We start from the raw sequence: 15,282 nt of genomic DNA, 5'->3' as shown, positions 1-15,282 counted from the left end.
GGGCGGCGCCGGGGAGCAGGGGCCGGGGGGGGGGGGGGGGGGGTGCAGCTGGGGTCGCGCCGGAGGGCTGCAGCGGGACGGCGACCGCAGAGAGAAGCCAGCGACGGGTGTACGGTCCCCGACCGGTAAGGGGGACCTCGGAGGGGCGTCCCGCAGCGGCGGTACTCGCCTAGCGCAGACCGAAGCGGAGCACCGGGCGATCCGGTACCGAACGCCGGTGCAGGGTACGGCTCGGCCGGGCCCTGCGAAGTACCGAGTGGGAGATATGCGCTCCCCGGTGCTACTGGTGCCCACCCTTCCCCGCCATCCCGCACCTCTCTCCGGTCCCGCACTCACTCACCCACCGCTCCCCGCCGCCGCCGCCGCGTGGCCGCCCCACCGTCAGCTCCGCCCCCTTCCCCCCGACGGGCGCGGCGCAACAACCAATCAGCGACTTCAACGCCCTCCCCTCGCTCTTTTGTGAATGGAAACCGAGGTGGGGGCGTGCGCATGCGCCGAGCTTTAACCCTTTCCTGCCCGCCGGCAACGTGTCCGTATCCCCCCCCCGCCCCCAGCTCCATTTCCCCGCCTCGCAGCGCTGCTCCCCCCGCCAGCAAGAGCAGCTCTCATCGCTCCCTCCTGCAGCAATGCTTAGGCAGGAGTCAGCAGCCGAAAAAGGGGACGGTAGGGCAGCCGTGATGCCCATAAAGGCCGCCTGCAGCTTTGGTCGTGGAGTTGTATGTGGGTGTCCCGCCCCCCCCCGGCCACAAAGGGGCCATAAAATCAGGAGCTCTGGGCTGGAATCAGCAGCTCATCTGCTAACGGGCTGCTGACAAAGGGAGGTCACGGCCGGAACAAACCATCCCTGCTCAGCAAATGTTTTCTTGCACGGGGCAATGCAGGAGCTGAGTTGGGCTGATGGCCGCAGCAGAAAAAAAAAGGAAAAAAAAGACACACAAAAAAAAGCAGCAGGTTTTGGGAGGATGGGGTCTGCCCACACAAGGGTTTGTGTTAAAAAAGAGAGCGTGCTGCCCGGGACAGTCAGCAGCAGCCACCATAGGTGCTTAAATATTATGTGTCAGTGGGGACCAAAAGCACTCCACAGAAAAATACAAATTTCTGAATTACCAGGTTTTGCACATTTCAGTTTGTCCTGCACTTCACTGGCTGCGATTTAAAATCACCCAACAAGGAAGCAGATGAAGCAAACACACTTAGGCCAGTTTACAGTGTCCTTTCTCTACGTTAAAATAAAAAGCATGGTTTAGAGCTTTGGCATTGGAGGTGTGCTTATTTGGGCTTTTCTTAAATCGCTATAGCTACACCTTGTCCCACGCTAAGCAGGAGAGCGTGTTCTGAAGGAATGGTTTCACGGGGTTAAGAATACAAAGAGATGGAATCCGATTTCTTACTAAAAAACCACTAAATTGCAGCAGGAGCCACCGCAGCGGGTGACAGGACTGGGCAGTAGCTACAGCTGTTCCCAAGCAGCAGGACCCGGGTGTTCTGCCTCTTTGGGCACAAGACCTGCGGCGTGACTAGAGGAAAAAAGAGAGTCTCTTCCAGATAATGCCTGCCCACACTCCGAGTTGTACCAAAACCTGTAAATCTGACACCAAATTCTGAGCAGAGTCGGGAAGGCGTCCTCTGGGACACTTCACGGGGTGAAGGTCCAGAAAAACAGCAAGGACAGGGCAAAGGATAAAGCATATCAAGACCTCGCTCTGCTCTTTGAGCAGAGGCAGGAGATAGTTTCCTGCGTCCGTGCCAAAAACAACAATAACAACAAAAAAACAAAGAGGTCAAATCTCCTGGAAACATGGTGTGCGCCGTACTGCGTTACAGGGAGCACGGGCACAGCGCAGACTAAGCAGAACTGTTTTCAAAAGATGCATTTTTGTGACAGTTAGTCAGGTGCTCTGAATTATTTCAGGAGAAGGAAGGCTGGTAACAGATGGGGAGCTGCAGCTAACGCAGCACAAACGTTTTCTGTCACCCAGGCACTGTTTGGAGCTTTCTAGAACCAGATAAAGAACATTTGCCCTGTTATCAGAAGGACTGATCACTCAAGGCCACCTTTGAAGCGTTCGTCTCATTTATTACTGGCACCACCTAGAAATATAACTGTAAAACTCATCTTGGCATTGGTTCGACTGGTCCTTTGAAAAGTGATTAATAAATGTGCTGGTTTTTTTTTTTAAAAAAACAAGTCCGTTGGCTGCTGCCCAGAGCCTGGTGGAAGAGCTCCACCCGGTGGCGTTCCGTAAAGGCACAGCTGGAGGCTCAGTGCTGCTTCTCCTTTACGCCACAAGTCTCAACTTCCAGTATTTCTCCTTAAATGAGCAACACAGACTACAAAAAGCTTTGCAAGGCACTGCTTACAGCTGCTACTTCTTTCCCCTCTCATCTCTAAAGAAACACAACCGTCACAAACCAAATAACCGCTTGCTCCTGTTTGCGCTTGGGGGATCTGCTCGGCTCAAACACCAACATCTCTCTGACGGAGAAACTTCCACGATACGGGTCACCTCCCTGGTTCAGAGGAGGCACCAAGCGCTGAGCCCAGAGCTCGAACTCACTGGATCCATCCCTTAGCAGTTTTGTGTGACAGAACTGTGGCCATTTCTCCACTTAACGCTGACTTTGTGCTCTTTTAAGTGACAGCAAAGACTGGAGGGTTGCATTTATCTTTTGGGACAGAGGAAGGAAGGATAGAAGTGACTTTTTTCCCCTCTATTTTACCAGTCCTAGAAGATTTCTTGATTTTCAGAGGATTCGCCTGAAAGATTTCTCTGATGAAGAATAATAAAAAGTGTTAACCGTAAACAATCCTCGCTGTAATAGACACCTTGACTATAATCCCAGTTACAGGATGCGTGAAATTACAGTTGTCAACACCCAAGCAAGTTAAAATACACCCTGCCTCACTAAAGGCATTTTTACCATGTAGAAATTGGGCTCCTGAAGCTTAATTATGGTTTATACAGCTTCAGAATTTCCTCCTCTAGATGCTTGGTAGATACCAATCAGGGAAGATATGGTCCCCAGGAGACCTACTAACCATGGAGGAAAGCGTCCGGCCCAAAGAAATCCCGGAGGCAGCCAGTGGATTGCGTTGCAGAGATCTGCCATGTCGGTGAGGATGCTCAAAACTTCAGCCTTCACTTGGGCTTTCATTTCCTTTCGACTCAGAGGCGAAGATGTGCTGTTGGAAGCAAAAGTAATATTAGTGATAGCCCATCATATAATAATAATTAGTGATAGCTCACAAATGAGAATAGATGTATTTGGGTTAAATTAGCTGTATAGCCAAGGAGGGAAATCATACCACTTGTGCTGCCTCAGCTTTCTTCTTAACTGGAACAAGATTCTCAGGGATCTGAAAACAAGACAAGAGTTATTTCTCCTACAGCATCAAAGGGGAGGGATTTTTTTCCCTAGCATTAAATGCGTCTGTGAGGAAGAGCACCCCTCTGCAGCCGAGAGGGTCCTTCATTTTAGCCTGATTACAGGGAACACGGCTCATCCCCTGTCCATCTCCTTCCCGCCGCAGACTGCGGCACCTCAGCCAGCCTTACCGCAGGACACCCAGAAGCAGGGAGAAGGCCCAGAGTGCTGTGCTCACAGTCCACCACTTCTGAGAGCCGACACGGATGATGCCAGCATCGGCCGCCCACGCAACATGCTCACAGGGGTAGTAGAGTTGGTTGGCCAAGTTGCAGAGCACCGAAAGCCCCCTCACCAGGCCGTCCTCGTCCTGCGGGGAGCATGGCGGGGACACACCTTGACGCCTGCGGCACAGCCGGGAAGGCTGCTGGTGCACCCTGTGCCGCCACGCTCACCTTGGGGCCCAGCCCGTAACCACAGCTGTAGCTGAGCATGGCGAAATCGTCGAAGAGGCGCAGGGCCGTGCGGCAGGCGCTCAGCTGGGCCGACACGACCAGGAGACTCCCGGGCAGCCCGGATGGCGAGGCCTGAGGCCCGGCCAGCGCTCCGCCCGCCAGCTGACAGCCATAACAGAGAGCCCGGACCTGCGGAGGCAGAGCCCGGTGAAGGCCCCGCCGTTACCGGCAGGACAGAGCCCCGCTGGGCCGCTCTCCGTCACTCACCACCCGGTCGCGGCCGCGGTAGGTCTCCAACACGGCGACTAGGCCGTTGAGCGCGGCCGCCGCCATAGCAACGCTTCCGGGATGTGACGTCACACACACGGTCGGAGCCGGCGCGGGGTTCGCCGGGAAGGTGGCGGAACCGTCGCCATGGCGACGGGTCCTAGTGGTTACCGAAGCCCGGCCGCGGCCTCCAGCCTCTTCGGCCATGGCGGCCGGCGCCGTGCCGGTGATCCTGGAGCCCCTCACGGGCCTTCCCTTCCTGAAGGCATCCCACATTCAGTTGGGGGCTGAGCGTCGGGCGCCGGGAAGCGGCCGTCGGCCATTTTCTCATAGCCAGTTCCCCCCACTCTGGGGGGTTTACAGGCCGGCCCCAGCCCCGCCGCCCCGCAGCGGGTGGGTGCTGAGCCCGACGCGGGGTGACGGTGGGGAAACCTGCTCGGAAACTCGCCGGGCGTTTCCAGAGAGGCCCCTGCAGCCGGTGGCCCCAGTTGTTCCCCCAGAATCGCGTGTCCGCATGCACGCAGACCCCCGTATCCGCGTCCTCACCTCAGCAACGAGGGAGAGCTTCCCCTGTCCCCACACCCCCCTTCAGAGACCCCCCCTGCCCACAGCCAAGAAATGGAAGGATAACATTCCTTGTGGAGACAGACAGAAAATAAAGCTCCCTCCATCCGTCTATACTTTCTCATACCCGGCACATGAGATCCAGCCCGCTGCCAGGCCATGGCACTTGCATAGGGGTGAGCTGTTTTACAGACCGGTCTGTCCCCAACAGACCTTCCCCGCGGTCCTCGGTGCTGCGCAGGCTTCCTGGGCACCCAGCGGAGTCGGTAGCTTGGCTCAGAGTCATGCTGACTATTTGGCTATTTTGCTTTCTCTTTTTATAGCTGAGTAAATGAATCTGATGCTCATAAGACAGGTTAATAGCACTAACTAGAGCCGCTCGCCAGCCAAGCTTTTGCTTGCGCAGCCTTTCCAGCTGTCTTCCACACTTGCTGCATCCTCAGATGCTGCAGTTTTCATGCCAGAGCTGCATCGGTTCTGATGGACCACATCCACGTTCCACAGTGTTGCGGCTCACCTTGCTGCAAGCTGGTGTCAATTGCTTTACCACTTCATTATACGAAATAGATTCAGTAGTACTAAAATGCTAAAAGAGCAGCTGCCTCGAGATTGCAGCTCCAATATCATTAATATTTCCTCACAAGGGTAAATAGAGCATTTTTAGAAATAACGCCCTTAATTTCCCCTTCTGGCTGTTTGGCAGGATGTGTTCCTACTATTAAAGGGGATGGACAGTCCTATTACTACACTTCTTACCAAGCACAGTTTAAGGGTGAATGGAGTCCACCTGCAAAGCCAAGTGAAAAGGTAACAGCATGATTTTGGGGAGGACCAAGACACAGTTAAAGGGCAGCACATCCCCATGTTGAATTCTGTCCTGAAAGGGGTGGGATCTGTGCCACTGAAAACCAGATGGACGGAAAGACAGAGAGGGGAAACAAAGGGATTATGCTTTAAGTGGCTGTTCTGTAGCTCTCTTGGCTTCCCTTCAGCGCATGTCTCCTATTAAATTTGGGGATCCCAGAAGCAGTGGATCTGTGAGTGAGCAGAAGCATGCCTACCGTGCCCCAGAGAAGAAGACACACAGGTATCAGCAGGAGAACCTGGTGGGCATCCCCAGGAACTGCTCTTTCTGATGAACGTTGCTAGTTAAGCAGCTCATACCTGATATCTTGCAGAGTCTATGACAAGGAACATGCTGCCTCCCAGCTCCACCGCACAAACCTGCAGCTGGGGGATGGTTGCACCAGATTCTCCACCTCGACGTCAGAGCTCTTCCCAGTGCACAGTCTAGGTAGGGTAAGTCTGTGACACAGAGGCAATGTGTGCAGACAACTACTGAGGTTTATAATGAGCTGAACCATAGGTTTTGTCACTTGGTTTTAGTGAGAGAATTATAGATAAAGATATAATGCATACATATAATATGTATATAATTTTATATTTTTAATGTTTTATAGTTTTTACGTACTCAGCATCAGTGTTGTCACTGTGAGGCTCTATTTCACCCTCAGTCCACTTCCCTGGCAGGTTGAAGAGCTGTATTCATTCCTGTGCTCTATTGCATGAGGAAAAGCTGCTGTAGCTATAAATTGTTCAGAGACTGGAGTACTCTGACATCCTTCACTCTTGCTTTTGCCAGAGCCTGTAACTACTGTCCGTCCAAACAAATATGCTTCATTCATCCCCAGAGGTGATGAAGACCCTGAGAGAAATCGAGTGTTGGCAAGAACTACTACTACAAAGCTCTCCTACCCAGAGGTCTGTTCCCAGCTTTGCTGTGCAGGTGTTTCTCTGGTGGAGACCCTCTCTTCTTTTACGTACGCTACTCTGGCACCTAAAGACAATGCTGTTGCCCCTTCTCCCCTCCCCACTCTGGGCTGTGCAGGGTGTAATGTGCAATAGGGTGCCTTTCTCAGCTACAGCCTGTTTCTGTTAAAGCAGCTCTTGTGTTCTCCAGACTGACAGGTGGAACTTCGCACCGAAGCCTGACTTGCTACTTCAGAAACATCGAAGCAACGTCTGCTTGGGAGATGAGCGTTCAGACTCCCATTTCTTCAGCACAACACAGCAGTCAGACTATCAGCCACCTCACCAGAGCCAGAGGGTGATGGCAGACAGCAAGAGACACCGCAAGAGCCATATCCCCTTCAACTACCACAGTAAGGCCACATTGCTCAGACTGTCGTGGTGACAGATGAAGACTGCTGAGGTTCTCCTAGCTCTGTGCAAGGGACAGCGATGCCTGGTGTTCTGGAAGAGGAGGCAGCCCAGACATCTTGGGCTGGAGATGGCAGGAAGGCACTGGTGCAGCATCATGTCTTTAGTAAAATGAGACTGTTACCCTAAAGCCAGGCAGGACAGCCATGCTCAGCCCCATGCCTGCTGCTGCTGGTTCTCACAGTGGCTCCTAATCTCAGGCACTTTCACCTCCCCAAATGACATCTCACTTACCAGCCACTTTGATGCCCGTGCCAGCCACAGACATTCACTGCCATCCTACAGCAACATTTAGCATGTTCAGGTGACATGAATGATTTCTGGGACATGAAGAAGCGGCTTGATCTTTCTCCCTTGCTACATTTATTTTTAGAAGTTGTTTTGCATTTGTATTTGGGAGGAAGGAGAGGATTTCAATCAAAAGCTCTGCTTTTGCAACCTCAGGAAGGGATGTGGTTAGAGCTGGTCAGGGAAGGCATTAAGAAAATCCTTCTCTGACATTACCTCCTGTTTCTGATGGCCAGTACTCTGTAGCTAAGAGAGAGGTCCCTTTATGCCGTGTATCTGTTTTTAAGCCATTTGTTTTACTAAATGTGGAACAGATCACAGTTGATTTGATCTTTTCCTTGGCCCCAAACTTCTGGAGCAGCTCCATAACTAGCATATGGAGTGATATTCCTGTAACTGCCATGTGAATTTCTTCATTTACCTCCTCACCCTGAGAATTGGTTTCTGTCTGGGCAAAGGTTTTCAGCAAAGTGCTGATGGCAAAGCCTGTCTTTTCCTCTCATTAATGGAAATGCATGCAGATCTGTGACTGCAAGTCAAACTGCAAAGCTTTTCTGACATTGCTTCCTAATTTACTGGGTTGAATTTACTTTTTATTTCAATTCCATCTGTCAGCAGGTGCAAGTTCTGTCACAACCATGCAGGCCATGCTGGTCCCACACAGACAGCAGAAACAACAACTCTCTGAAGACATGCTACAGCAGGTACAGCCTTAATAGGCTTGGATTTACCATGAGGGGGCCTGGGGAAGTGGGATTATACCAAGCAAAGCTATAGCCTCCCCATTAACATCATGAGTTTTGGTGTGTGCTGTTGAGCTACTTGAGATGGGACAGCCATGGATCAAATCTTGTCTACCTCCAGCCTCAAGTAAATGCTCTGTGGGGAGCAGTCGTAGCTGAGAAAAATCTTTGAAGGGAGAGGAAAGACAGGCAACCAAATCCCTAAGTGAAGAAACGTTGGAGGGAGGGGGAAGGTGATTCTGGTCCCCCACAGAGGGTCAGAGGAGGAAAATTGGCATGGCTAGAGGTGTCCATCCAGGGTAAACATCTCTTTGCACCACCAGCAGAGAAGGCTGTGCATCTGCCAGAGAGAGAGGATGCAGGCAGGCACAGACTGCAGCTGCCCGGGGAGGTGACCCCTCAGGTAGCAACAGGGGGCTCAGATGTAAGGGGCTGCCAGGTTCCATGTTATCACCTGCCTCTTCCCCAGCCCCGTCCCCATGTGCTGAAAGCTTTTCTCTCTTCTCAGATCAAATACTGACACCTGGGGCTACCCTGGAGGGCAAAGGACCTCTTCAGGACTGAGCATAAAGATGAGTTCACGCCCAAGTCCAGAGGCCCAGCAGAAATCCAAAAAGCAAGCTCCCAAGTGAGCTGCGTCCCCCTGGGGACCCTGAGAGAATACTGTCCCCGGAGGAAGGTGCTCTTCGCACCATGATGTTCTCCCTTCTTCAGTGACCGCCCAGAACTTCCTGCACTGCGGACTGCCTACACGTCGCGTTACCTGTTAGCCATCCTGGTGCCCTGCTCTTGGCCTGTGTGTGTGTTTACAGGGAACGTTTATTTCTCAAACTGAATGAGGACACAAGCTGGTGTTGTGACAGCAAGAATAAACACTGGGAGATTAGCCCAAAGGCATGGGTGACACATATCTCTGGATTGCGAGACCCACGGAGTGCCTCTAGGCAGGCACTGGGGCAGGAGGAAGCAGGTGGGGTAGGGAGAAGCTCAGAGAAAGGGCAAGAGATCAGAAGCAAAGTGAGAGGCACTGTCAGGGCTGTGTGTGGGCTGGAATATTCCCTCATTATCTGTTTGGATTTTGGTGTCAAGGCCTGAAACCAAAGGTCAGTGAACAGTTGGGCAGAGAGGTAGCTCTCCCCAGCTTATGATGAGTGGGCTGTTTTCCTAGAGGTGAGCCATGTATTTTTGTTGAGTTGATAACTCACGTGGGTTTCCTGAATGCTGAGTTTGCACTAACTCTGTTTGGGCTATAGATATTTTAAAAAGGAATCGGTGTGGGCCGGTCAGCCCCCTCCCTTGGGGGGCTGAGTGAGCAGGGTTAGCTGCTGCCTTGTCACAGCTGCCACTTCACAAGCTCTTCTCAGCCTTTTGATGCGGATGGGCTTGATTCACGTGTGCTGTGAGCCAGCACCAAAGCATTTGAGCAGGGGTTACTAAACCATTTCCAGGTCCTGCAGTTTGTGTGTGAGCAGTGGCTGTGTCCACGATCCCCCTGTGCTTTCCTCTTGGGATTTGACTCTACATCCCTCAGGAAAGGGACAGTCTTTTCTCCACGCGTACTTCAAAGAAGCCGCATACTCAAGTCTTGCAAAAGCACACAGGCACCTCACATCAGTATCTTATGCCAGTACATTGCTAACACCTCGATTTAAACACCTCAGCTGCATCATTTGGTGTAGTAACAGGGACTTGCATCTGCTAGCAGTCTGCCTCATCACTTTTATGTGACCCTGAAGTGGCATTGCCAACTGTGCTACTGCAGAAGCGGCCAGAGTTCACTGGGGATAAATGGTGAACATCACCCTTTTGGTGGAACCAGCTGGTTGGGGAGCTGTTGCTGGGAGGACCCTGTGGTTACTTACTTTCTTTTTCATGTGGATTTTGATGTGACTTCAGATACAGAAAGTACAACTGGCTTTTGAGGTAAGGGTCTTTGCTTTCTGAGCTCCTCTCCCACCCCTTCCAGCAATGCCCCAGGAATGCCTGAACTGGGAAGGCCAAACAGCCTTTCTTTGATTCCCCCAGCTATGTGAAATCTGCCAGCACGGTTGGTGGTGCGTGACACCCCTCCCTGCCGATGGAGCCACCAGCACGTACCAGTTGCGCGTAGACAGTGTCTGTGACTCAGAGATAAGATGAAGTCATGTTATTTCTCGATCGGTTTAAAAACACGTCACTTGCCTCCGCGGCCCCATCCTCGGCCCGGCATCGGCCTCGCGCATGAGGTCAACGCTAAAACATCACTGCAAAACAGGGTCTCGGTCCAAACCTGGGGAAGATTAGGCCTGCAGGGTTGGGCCAGTTAGGAGCAGGGATAAATTAGGGGATCTCGGTGTAGCCTTTGCTCTTTCCTCCCCTCCCTGGAGGGCTGCACAGCTGCCTGTCCCAAGGTGGGGACCAGCCTCCTGGAGCTGCCGTATAAGCAGGGCCGGCAGCGATGCAGCTCCCGGGGCGCATACGGAGCTTGGCGGTGGAGCTGGAGGACGGACAAGTGTGGGGCGTCTACGGCAGCGGGGAGCTGCTGCATGGCCGGGTGCAGCTGGAGCTACGCGGCACGCTGCGGCTACGGGCGCTGGAGGTGTACGCTCACGGACGCGCTGTCACGCACTGGCTGGAGAGCCACAGCGTGGGGCTCAACACCGTCTACCATGACTACACAGCCTACCAGACCTTCCTGTACCGCCGCTGCCAGCTCATCCCCGGTAAGGCTGGAGGTATGGGGGTAGTTCTCTGCTCCAGGGCCTTGGGTTGGGACCCCCTTGGGCTGCAGGCATCCCCTCCGGGTGAACCTCTGCCCTGATGGGTGCTTGCCAACCCAAGCAGGGTTGTCCCTCTTGGACACCCTCTTTCTCACCTTTGCCGAGGGTTTCTCTGCTGCTGGTTTCTAGGAGGCTGCCTGCAAACTCAGAGCTGGTGAGCACGAAAAGAGTTGTGGCTTTTGTTCTGTTTGCACAGGGAAATGCAAATAGAAGTGTCTGTTCACAAGCGTGGAAAGGGCACTTAGTAGTTCAGCAAATATTTGTTTTCGGTTTCCTGATGCTGGGGCCGCATGCCCAGCTGTCAGGTTGCTTAGATCTACTGCAAGAGGACAAGCCACTTGAATTCTTTGTGTGGTTGGGATGAAATGATCCAGAGACGAGGGACACGGGACATCTCAGCTGTCCATCTGCTCATTAACTCTGTCTTTTCTTATGAAAGTGCATGTCTTTTAACCTCCCTTCCAATGAGTTGTACAGTCATGGCTCTGTGGCTTTTTTGTTTCCCTTTTCCCTGCTTCTGATGGCCTTGTTATTGCCTGTGACACGGTGCTATGGGCCGCCCAGCACTGGAAATGGCCGTAGGACTTCACTCATGCTGAGGGCATTTAATTGTGTCAGTGGCCAACTGCAACCCAGAAAGTGGTGCCAGCCCTAGCTGGCAAATGTAGAGGTTGCAGGAAGAAACTGGAGTGATTGGAAAGAGGACATGAGCTGCCTTCCCGGAGATGTTCTTGTCTCTGGACTGCACTGGGGGGGGGTCATATTTTCTATTTCTGGATGACTGTACCTTGTCATCTGCTCCAAACACCTGAATTACTCTGGAGTTTCTGTCTTTTGGCAGTGGCTCTTCCGTTCTGTGGCTAAGGATGGCCCCTTTGCAGCTGCAACTGTGCTAAGTGCCCCGATTACAATTAAGGACATGGGAGAAGCCCTTGACCTGAACTCCAGCAGAGAAGGTCCTGAGCATTTGGTCACTGCAGTGGTTGGATGGTGTCCGCATTAGCTATAAGGTTACAGGGTGAGTTTTATTCCCCATTATCCCCGCAGTGAATGTCTGTAGGGAAGCCACAAGCTGCTGCGAGCATGTTTGGATTTCGCTGCTGGGATTGTGTATGATAAAAGCCCCTGGAGCCATCTGGAGAAGGGCGCTTGGCCAGGGGCTGGAGGAATTGCACGAGCTGCTCGGCCTTGCCAGTGCTCCCTGCACTCCTGTAGCTTGGAGCTGATGGTTTCTGGCCCTTGCCTACAGCACGGGGCGAGTTGAACTGGGCTCCTTGGGGAGCAGAGAGCCTCGCCAGAACTTGTGGGCTGGGGTTTTATTGTCTCTGTCGATACGCGGATTCCTTTTCTGCTTTGTGAGAGGGACACGGGCACGTGATCGCAGGAGCGTTTTAAGGGAGTGAAGGCTGTGGGCTGCGGAGAAGCGCTGTTCCACAGCCAAAATTGCTTCCTTTGGATCCCGCTGGGTCCTGCTTTGCCCCACCGTCCCCAATGGCAGCATGAGGACCTTCCTGATGTCAGCTGGCGAGAAGCTGCTGAAAACGTGCCATCATCGGAAGGTCCCTGTGACTGCTCCCTTCTTGTTGCTTCTCGATGAGATCAACTGTGTCTGCGTGGTGTTTAAAAAATGCAGGTTTTGTCATGGTAACAAGGCAGTGCAGAGGAGGGAATCTAGGCAGAGATAAGAGCCCTCCCTTCTGCTCTCCCCTGAGCTGTGAGTTTATCTGCAGTTTCCTGGCAGGGTGGTAAGCGCTGGCACTGGGTTGCTGCGCTGTGGGACAAGAAAAAGGGTTAAAGAAAGATGTTCAGACTGCGTGGCAGGGCCATTAAATGTATATTGTGTAATCATCTTAGATAGGGAGCAGGAAGAGAGGAAAAGCTAGGGGTTTAATGGGCAAAGGCAAGGCAAGGAAGACCCTGGAGAGAGAGCCCTAGGAAACATAAATGCTTTTTGTGCAGTGATCCCTTCTGTCCGGGGGTCCTGCAGCACTTCCCAGAGGTGTAGGTCCTGCCCCGCTGAGAGGCAAAGCAAGCCGTTTTATTTTCCTGGAGACATCCAGGAGAGTTATGGCACTTGGGCTAAGAGCACACCAGGGCTCTTGTTCTGTTGTGGGGTAGCCCTTGATCAGTACCTTAATCCTCCTACATACGCAACACTCGCAAATCCGGCAGGGACGGAGTTTATTCCTCAAGCCGGGAGTGTGTGCTTGTGCAAGGCTCTGCGTTGTCCCATCTTGTCCCCGTATTGGGTCAGGGTAGAGCTGGTGACTTGCCTTTTTACCTCCTGCATCCCCCTCTCTCTGGCTTCCCAGGGACCCTTGTGTGGCTCCAGGGTCAGTGGGGAGAAGCCACCGGGTCCCAGCAGCGGGTGAGGGATGGAGAAGCCCCTTTGGAGCCGGGCAGGGGTGTCAGCTCCTGTTGGGACCGGCTTAAGCCTGGCCAGACTCTAGGTGGGGCTGAAGAGTTGGAGATCTTCCCTCCACCGAGCCTGGCCTGGGTTTTAGTTGGATTTGGGCACCCAGGAGCATTCCTGAATGGAAAACCCTTGGCTGTGGTCCCACAGCCCCTGCACCTGGAGATCCCAGGAGAGGGGAGAGACCCTCTCCCGACGCTGGGGTCCCAAAGAGGTGAGAGAGGGGCTTCGCACCCCGCGTGGAAGCAACGAGGGGTAGTAGCGGACATCTCGTGCAGCTGACGCTGGGAGGGAGGTTTGCAGAGATTCTCATCCCGTGGGCGAAGGCTGAGTCACGGGCTGAGGGCTGTGTGCCGAAAAGCGGGAGGAGGAAGGTGCCATGCACAGGATGGAGCTGCCTTGGGCCGGCCGAGGCTCCCACCCGTCTCGAGAGCCCCACCACCCCTAATGTCACGGTGCATCGCAACGGGGACACCAGGCACCTTCCCAGAGCTGGCGTCACCCGTTAACTCATGCTGTGATGTGCCTTTCTTCCTTCTTTCCCTCTCCCGTTGCTGTTGGGCTCCCTTTACAGCGTTTGGTATGATTCATGTTTTCTCGTGGCAGCAAATGGCCGTGCACATAAAATAAAACACGGTCCCCTTCCCTTGGGGAGGGAGAGAGACAATTCCAGTTAGGCTTTGGAGACAGCTAAAGCTTTGCAAGGCTTCAGCCCAGCTCATTTTCAGTGGCTGAGATCAACCCAATTCAGCACAGCAGGTCCTGCCCAGCATGGCTGGGAGCAACTCAAAAATCCTCAAAACTTTGGTGGCCAAATGCTGAGTAACATTTTTAATGCCTGTTTTGTCTTATCCCCAGCCCATGCCCGGGGTGGAGAGCTCTGGTGCTCTGCAAATGTGACAATCATGACTAAAGTGGAAGTTTCTAAAGCTGATTAACCCTTTGGGGGGGGCATAGACCCCTTTCTCCTCCTTTTTACAACTTCTCAGGGCGCTGCTAATGGTGATGTCCGCCCTGAGAATCACCAGTTCCCAGTTTTCATGCTTTTACCCCGGCTGAGCACCGGCAGCAGCAGATGCTGCCGACAGAGCAAGTCCCCATGCCGTGCCTGCCTATGCAGGTGTAATTTGTCGCTGGGTTTTGGAGCAGCATCACACAAACCCCAGTACGAGCTGGTAGAAAACCAGCGCTCGCCTAGTTAAAAAGCGCAGGGAAGATGTATTGCTCACTCTGTAATTGCACAAGCTGAATGGGAGCCAGTTCTTGATTTCTTAGAAATAAGCGAAGCGATGTCCCAGACCAGTTTTCCCTTCGTCGCCAGTTGGCCTGGCCGTGCCGCGCGAGGAGCCCAGATCCAGTTGCAGCCTGTTCCGACCCCTGGGAACGGCTCTTGGGAAAGGAAGGACGTGGATCCGCGTGCGGCCCTCGGCCCTCGCCTGCGGGAACTGAAACCAAAGGGGCTGCTGCTCCGAGAGAGAAATCCCCCTGGCACAGCCGCTGGCTGTGACCCTGGGAATGAGGATTCTCTGGCCGGTGCCGAGGCTGTAGATGGGATGGGACTGCAGGATGGGAGCTGGAGGGGGTTTTGGGGGGGCACCAAGCAACACTGCAGCAGACAGGGGGTTATCCAGGGCAGGGCTGGAAGTGCTCAGCCCTGTGAACCGTCCCGCTCCCAGACCACCTTCCCGTGGGCTGACGCCCCTTGGGATGTCTTGGTGGTGGCATCAGGGTCGCGGGGCAGCTGGAGGAGCTGGGGACCTGCACTGGGATGGGACCCATGCTAGCATGGGATCCATGCTGGGATGGGACACAGGCTGGGATGGGACACACACTGGCATGGGATCCACGGTGGGACTGGATCCATGCTGGGACTGGACCCACGGTGGGATGGGACCTATACTGGGATGGGACCCATGCTGGCGTGGGATCCACGGTGGGACGGGACCCATGGTGGGACTGAATCCATGCTGGGACTGGACCCACAGTGGGATGGGACCCATGCTGGGATGGGACCCACGCTGAGATGGGACCCATGCTGGCATGGGACTCATGCTGGGACAGGACCCATGGTGGGACTGGACCCACGGTGGGACGGGACTCACACTGGCATGGGACCCGTGCTGGGACGGGACCCCCGCTGGGATGGAACCCCCGCTGGGACGGGACCCACGCTGGGATGGGACCCATGCTGGGACGGGACCCACAGT

General features: G+C 53.9%; 3 protein-coding genes across 5 annotated transcripts in view; 2 read left to right on the top strand and 1 right to left on the bottom strand.

Moving 5' to 3' along the window:
- Positions 1 to 970: 970 nt before the first annotated feature.
- On the bottom strand, positions 971 to 4,154 carry PEX11G (peroxisomal biogenesis factor 11 gamma). Of its 3 annotated transcripts, none has more exons than XM_010562175.1 (6): positions 4,089 to 4,154; positions 3,822 to 4,010; positions 3,558 to 3,736; positions 3,308 to 3,358; positions 3,041 to 3,184; positions 971 to 1,219 (listed from the first exon to the last, which is right to left on the bottom strand). In XM_010562175.1, coding segments are annotated over exons 1-6 (630 nt in total). In that variant the 3' UTR covers positions 971 to 1,218. The 3 variants fall into 3 exon arrangements, with proteins under 3 accessions (XP_010560477.1, XP_010560478.1, XP_010560476.1); XM_010562176.1 differs by lacking the exon at positions 971 to 1,219 and adding an exon at positions 1,246 to 2,771; XM_010562174.1 differs by lacking the exon at positions 971 to 1,219 and having other exon boundaries at positions 1,246 to 3,184.
- A 139-nt stretch (positions 4,155 to 4,293) lies between these two features.
- On the top strand, positions 4,294 to 8,600 carry LOC104828562 (chromosome unknown open reading frame, human C19orf45). The gene is given in 8 exon segments (XM_010562306.1): positions 4,294 to 4,828; positions 5,356 to 5,459; positions 5,645 to 5,739; positions 5,831 to 5,946; positions 6,295 to 6,413; positions 6,613 to 6,814; positions 7,779 to 7,864; positions 8,412 to 8,600. Coding segments are annotated over 8 exon segments (1,446 nt in total).
- Positions 8,601 to 10,086: 1,486 nt separating this feature from the next.
- Positions 10,087 to 15,282, top strand: part of ARRDC2 (arrestin domain containing 2) — a 10,577-nt gene continuing 5,381 nt past the window's right edge. Inside the window, exon 1 of the mRNA XM_010562173.1 lies at positions 10,087 to 10,605. Within this exon, the coding sequence (XP_010560475.1) occupies positions 10,341 to 10,605 (265 nt within the window). The 5' untranslated portion in view covers positions 10,087 to 10,340. The remainder of the gene's footprint in view (positions 10,606 to 15,282) is intronic.

This window comes from Haliaeetus leucocephalus, unplaced genomic scaffold (genome assembly GCF_000737465.1).
Source record: "Haliaeetus leucocephalus isolate CR32 unplaced genomic scaffold, Haliaeetus_leucocephalus-4.0 Scaffold157, whole genome shotgun sequence".
Taxonomy (NCBI): Eukaryota; Metazoa; Chordata; class Aves; order Accipitriformes; family Accipitridae; genus Haliaeetus; species Haliaeetus leucocephalus.
Note: the sequence above shows the minus strand (reverse complement) of the source record. Positions and strands in the feature narration are given on the sequence as shown.

Bases quoted from the DNA above. Each gene is read 5' to 3' on its own strand.
- PEX11G (XM_010562174.1), bottom strand. From the start codon at position 4,154: ATGGCGGCGGCCGCGCTCAACGGCCTAGTCGCCGTGTTGGAGACCTAC. The intron at 3,359-3,557 runs GTAAGGCTGGCT...TCTTGTTTTCAG, and splicing joins CTGCTTCTGGGTGTCCTGCG to ATCCCTGAGAATCTTGTTCC. The intron at 3,185-3,307 runs GTATGATTTCCC...TGCTTCCAACAG, and splicing joins AAGCTGAGGCAGCACAAGTG to CACATCTTCGCCTCTGAGTC.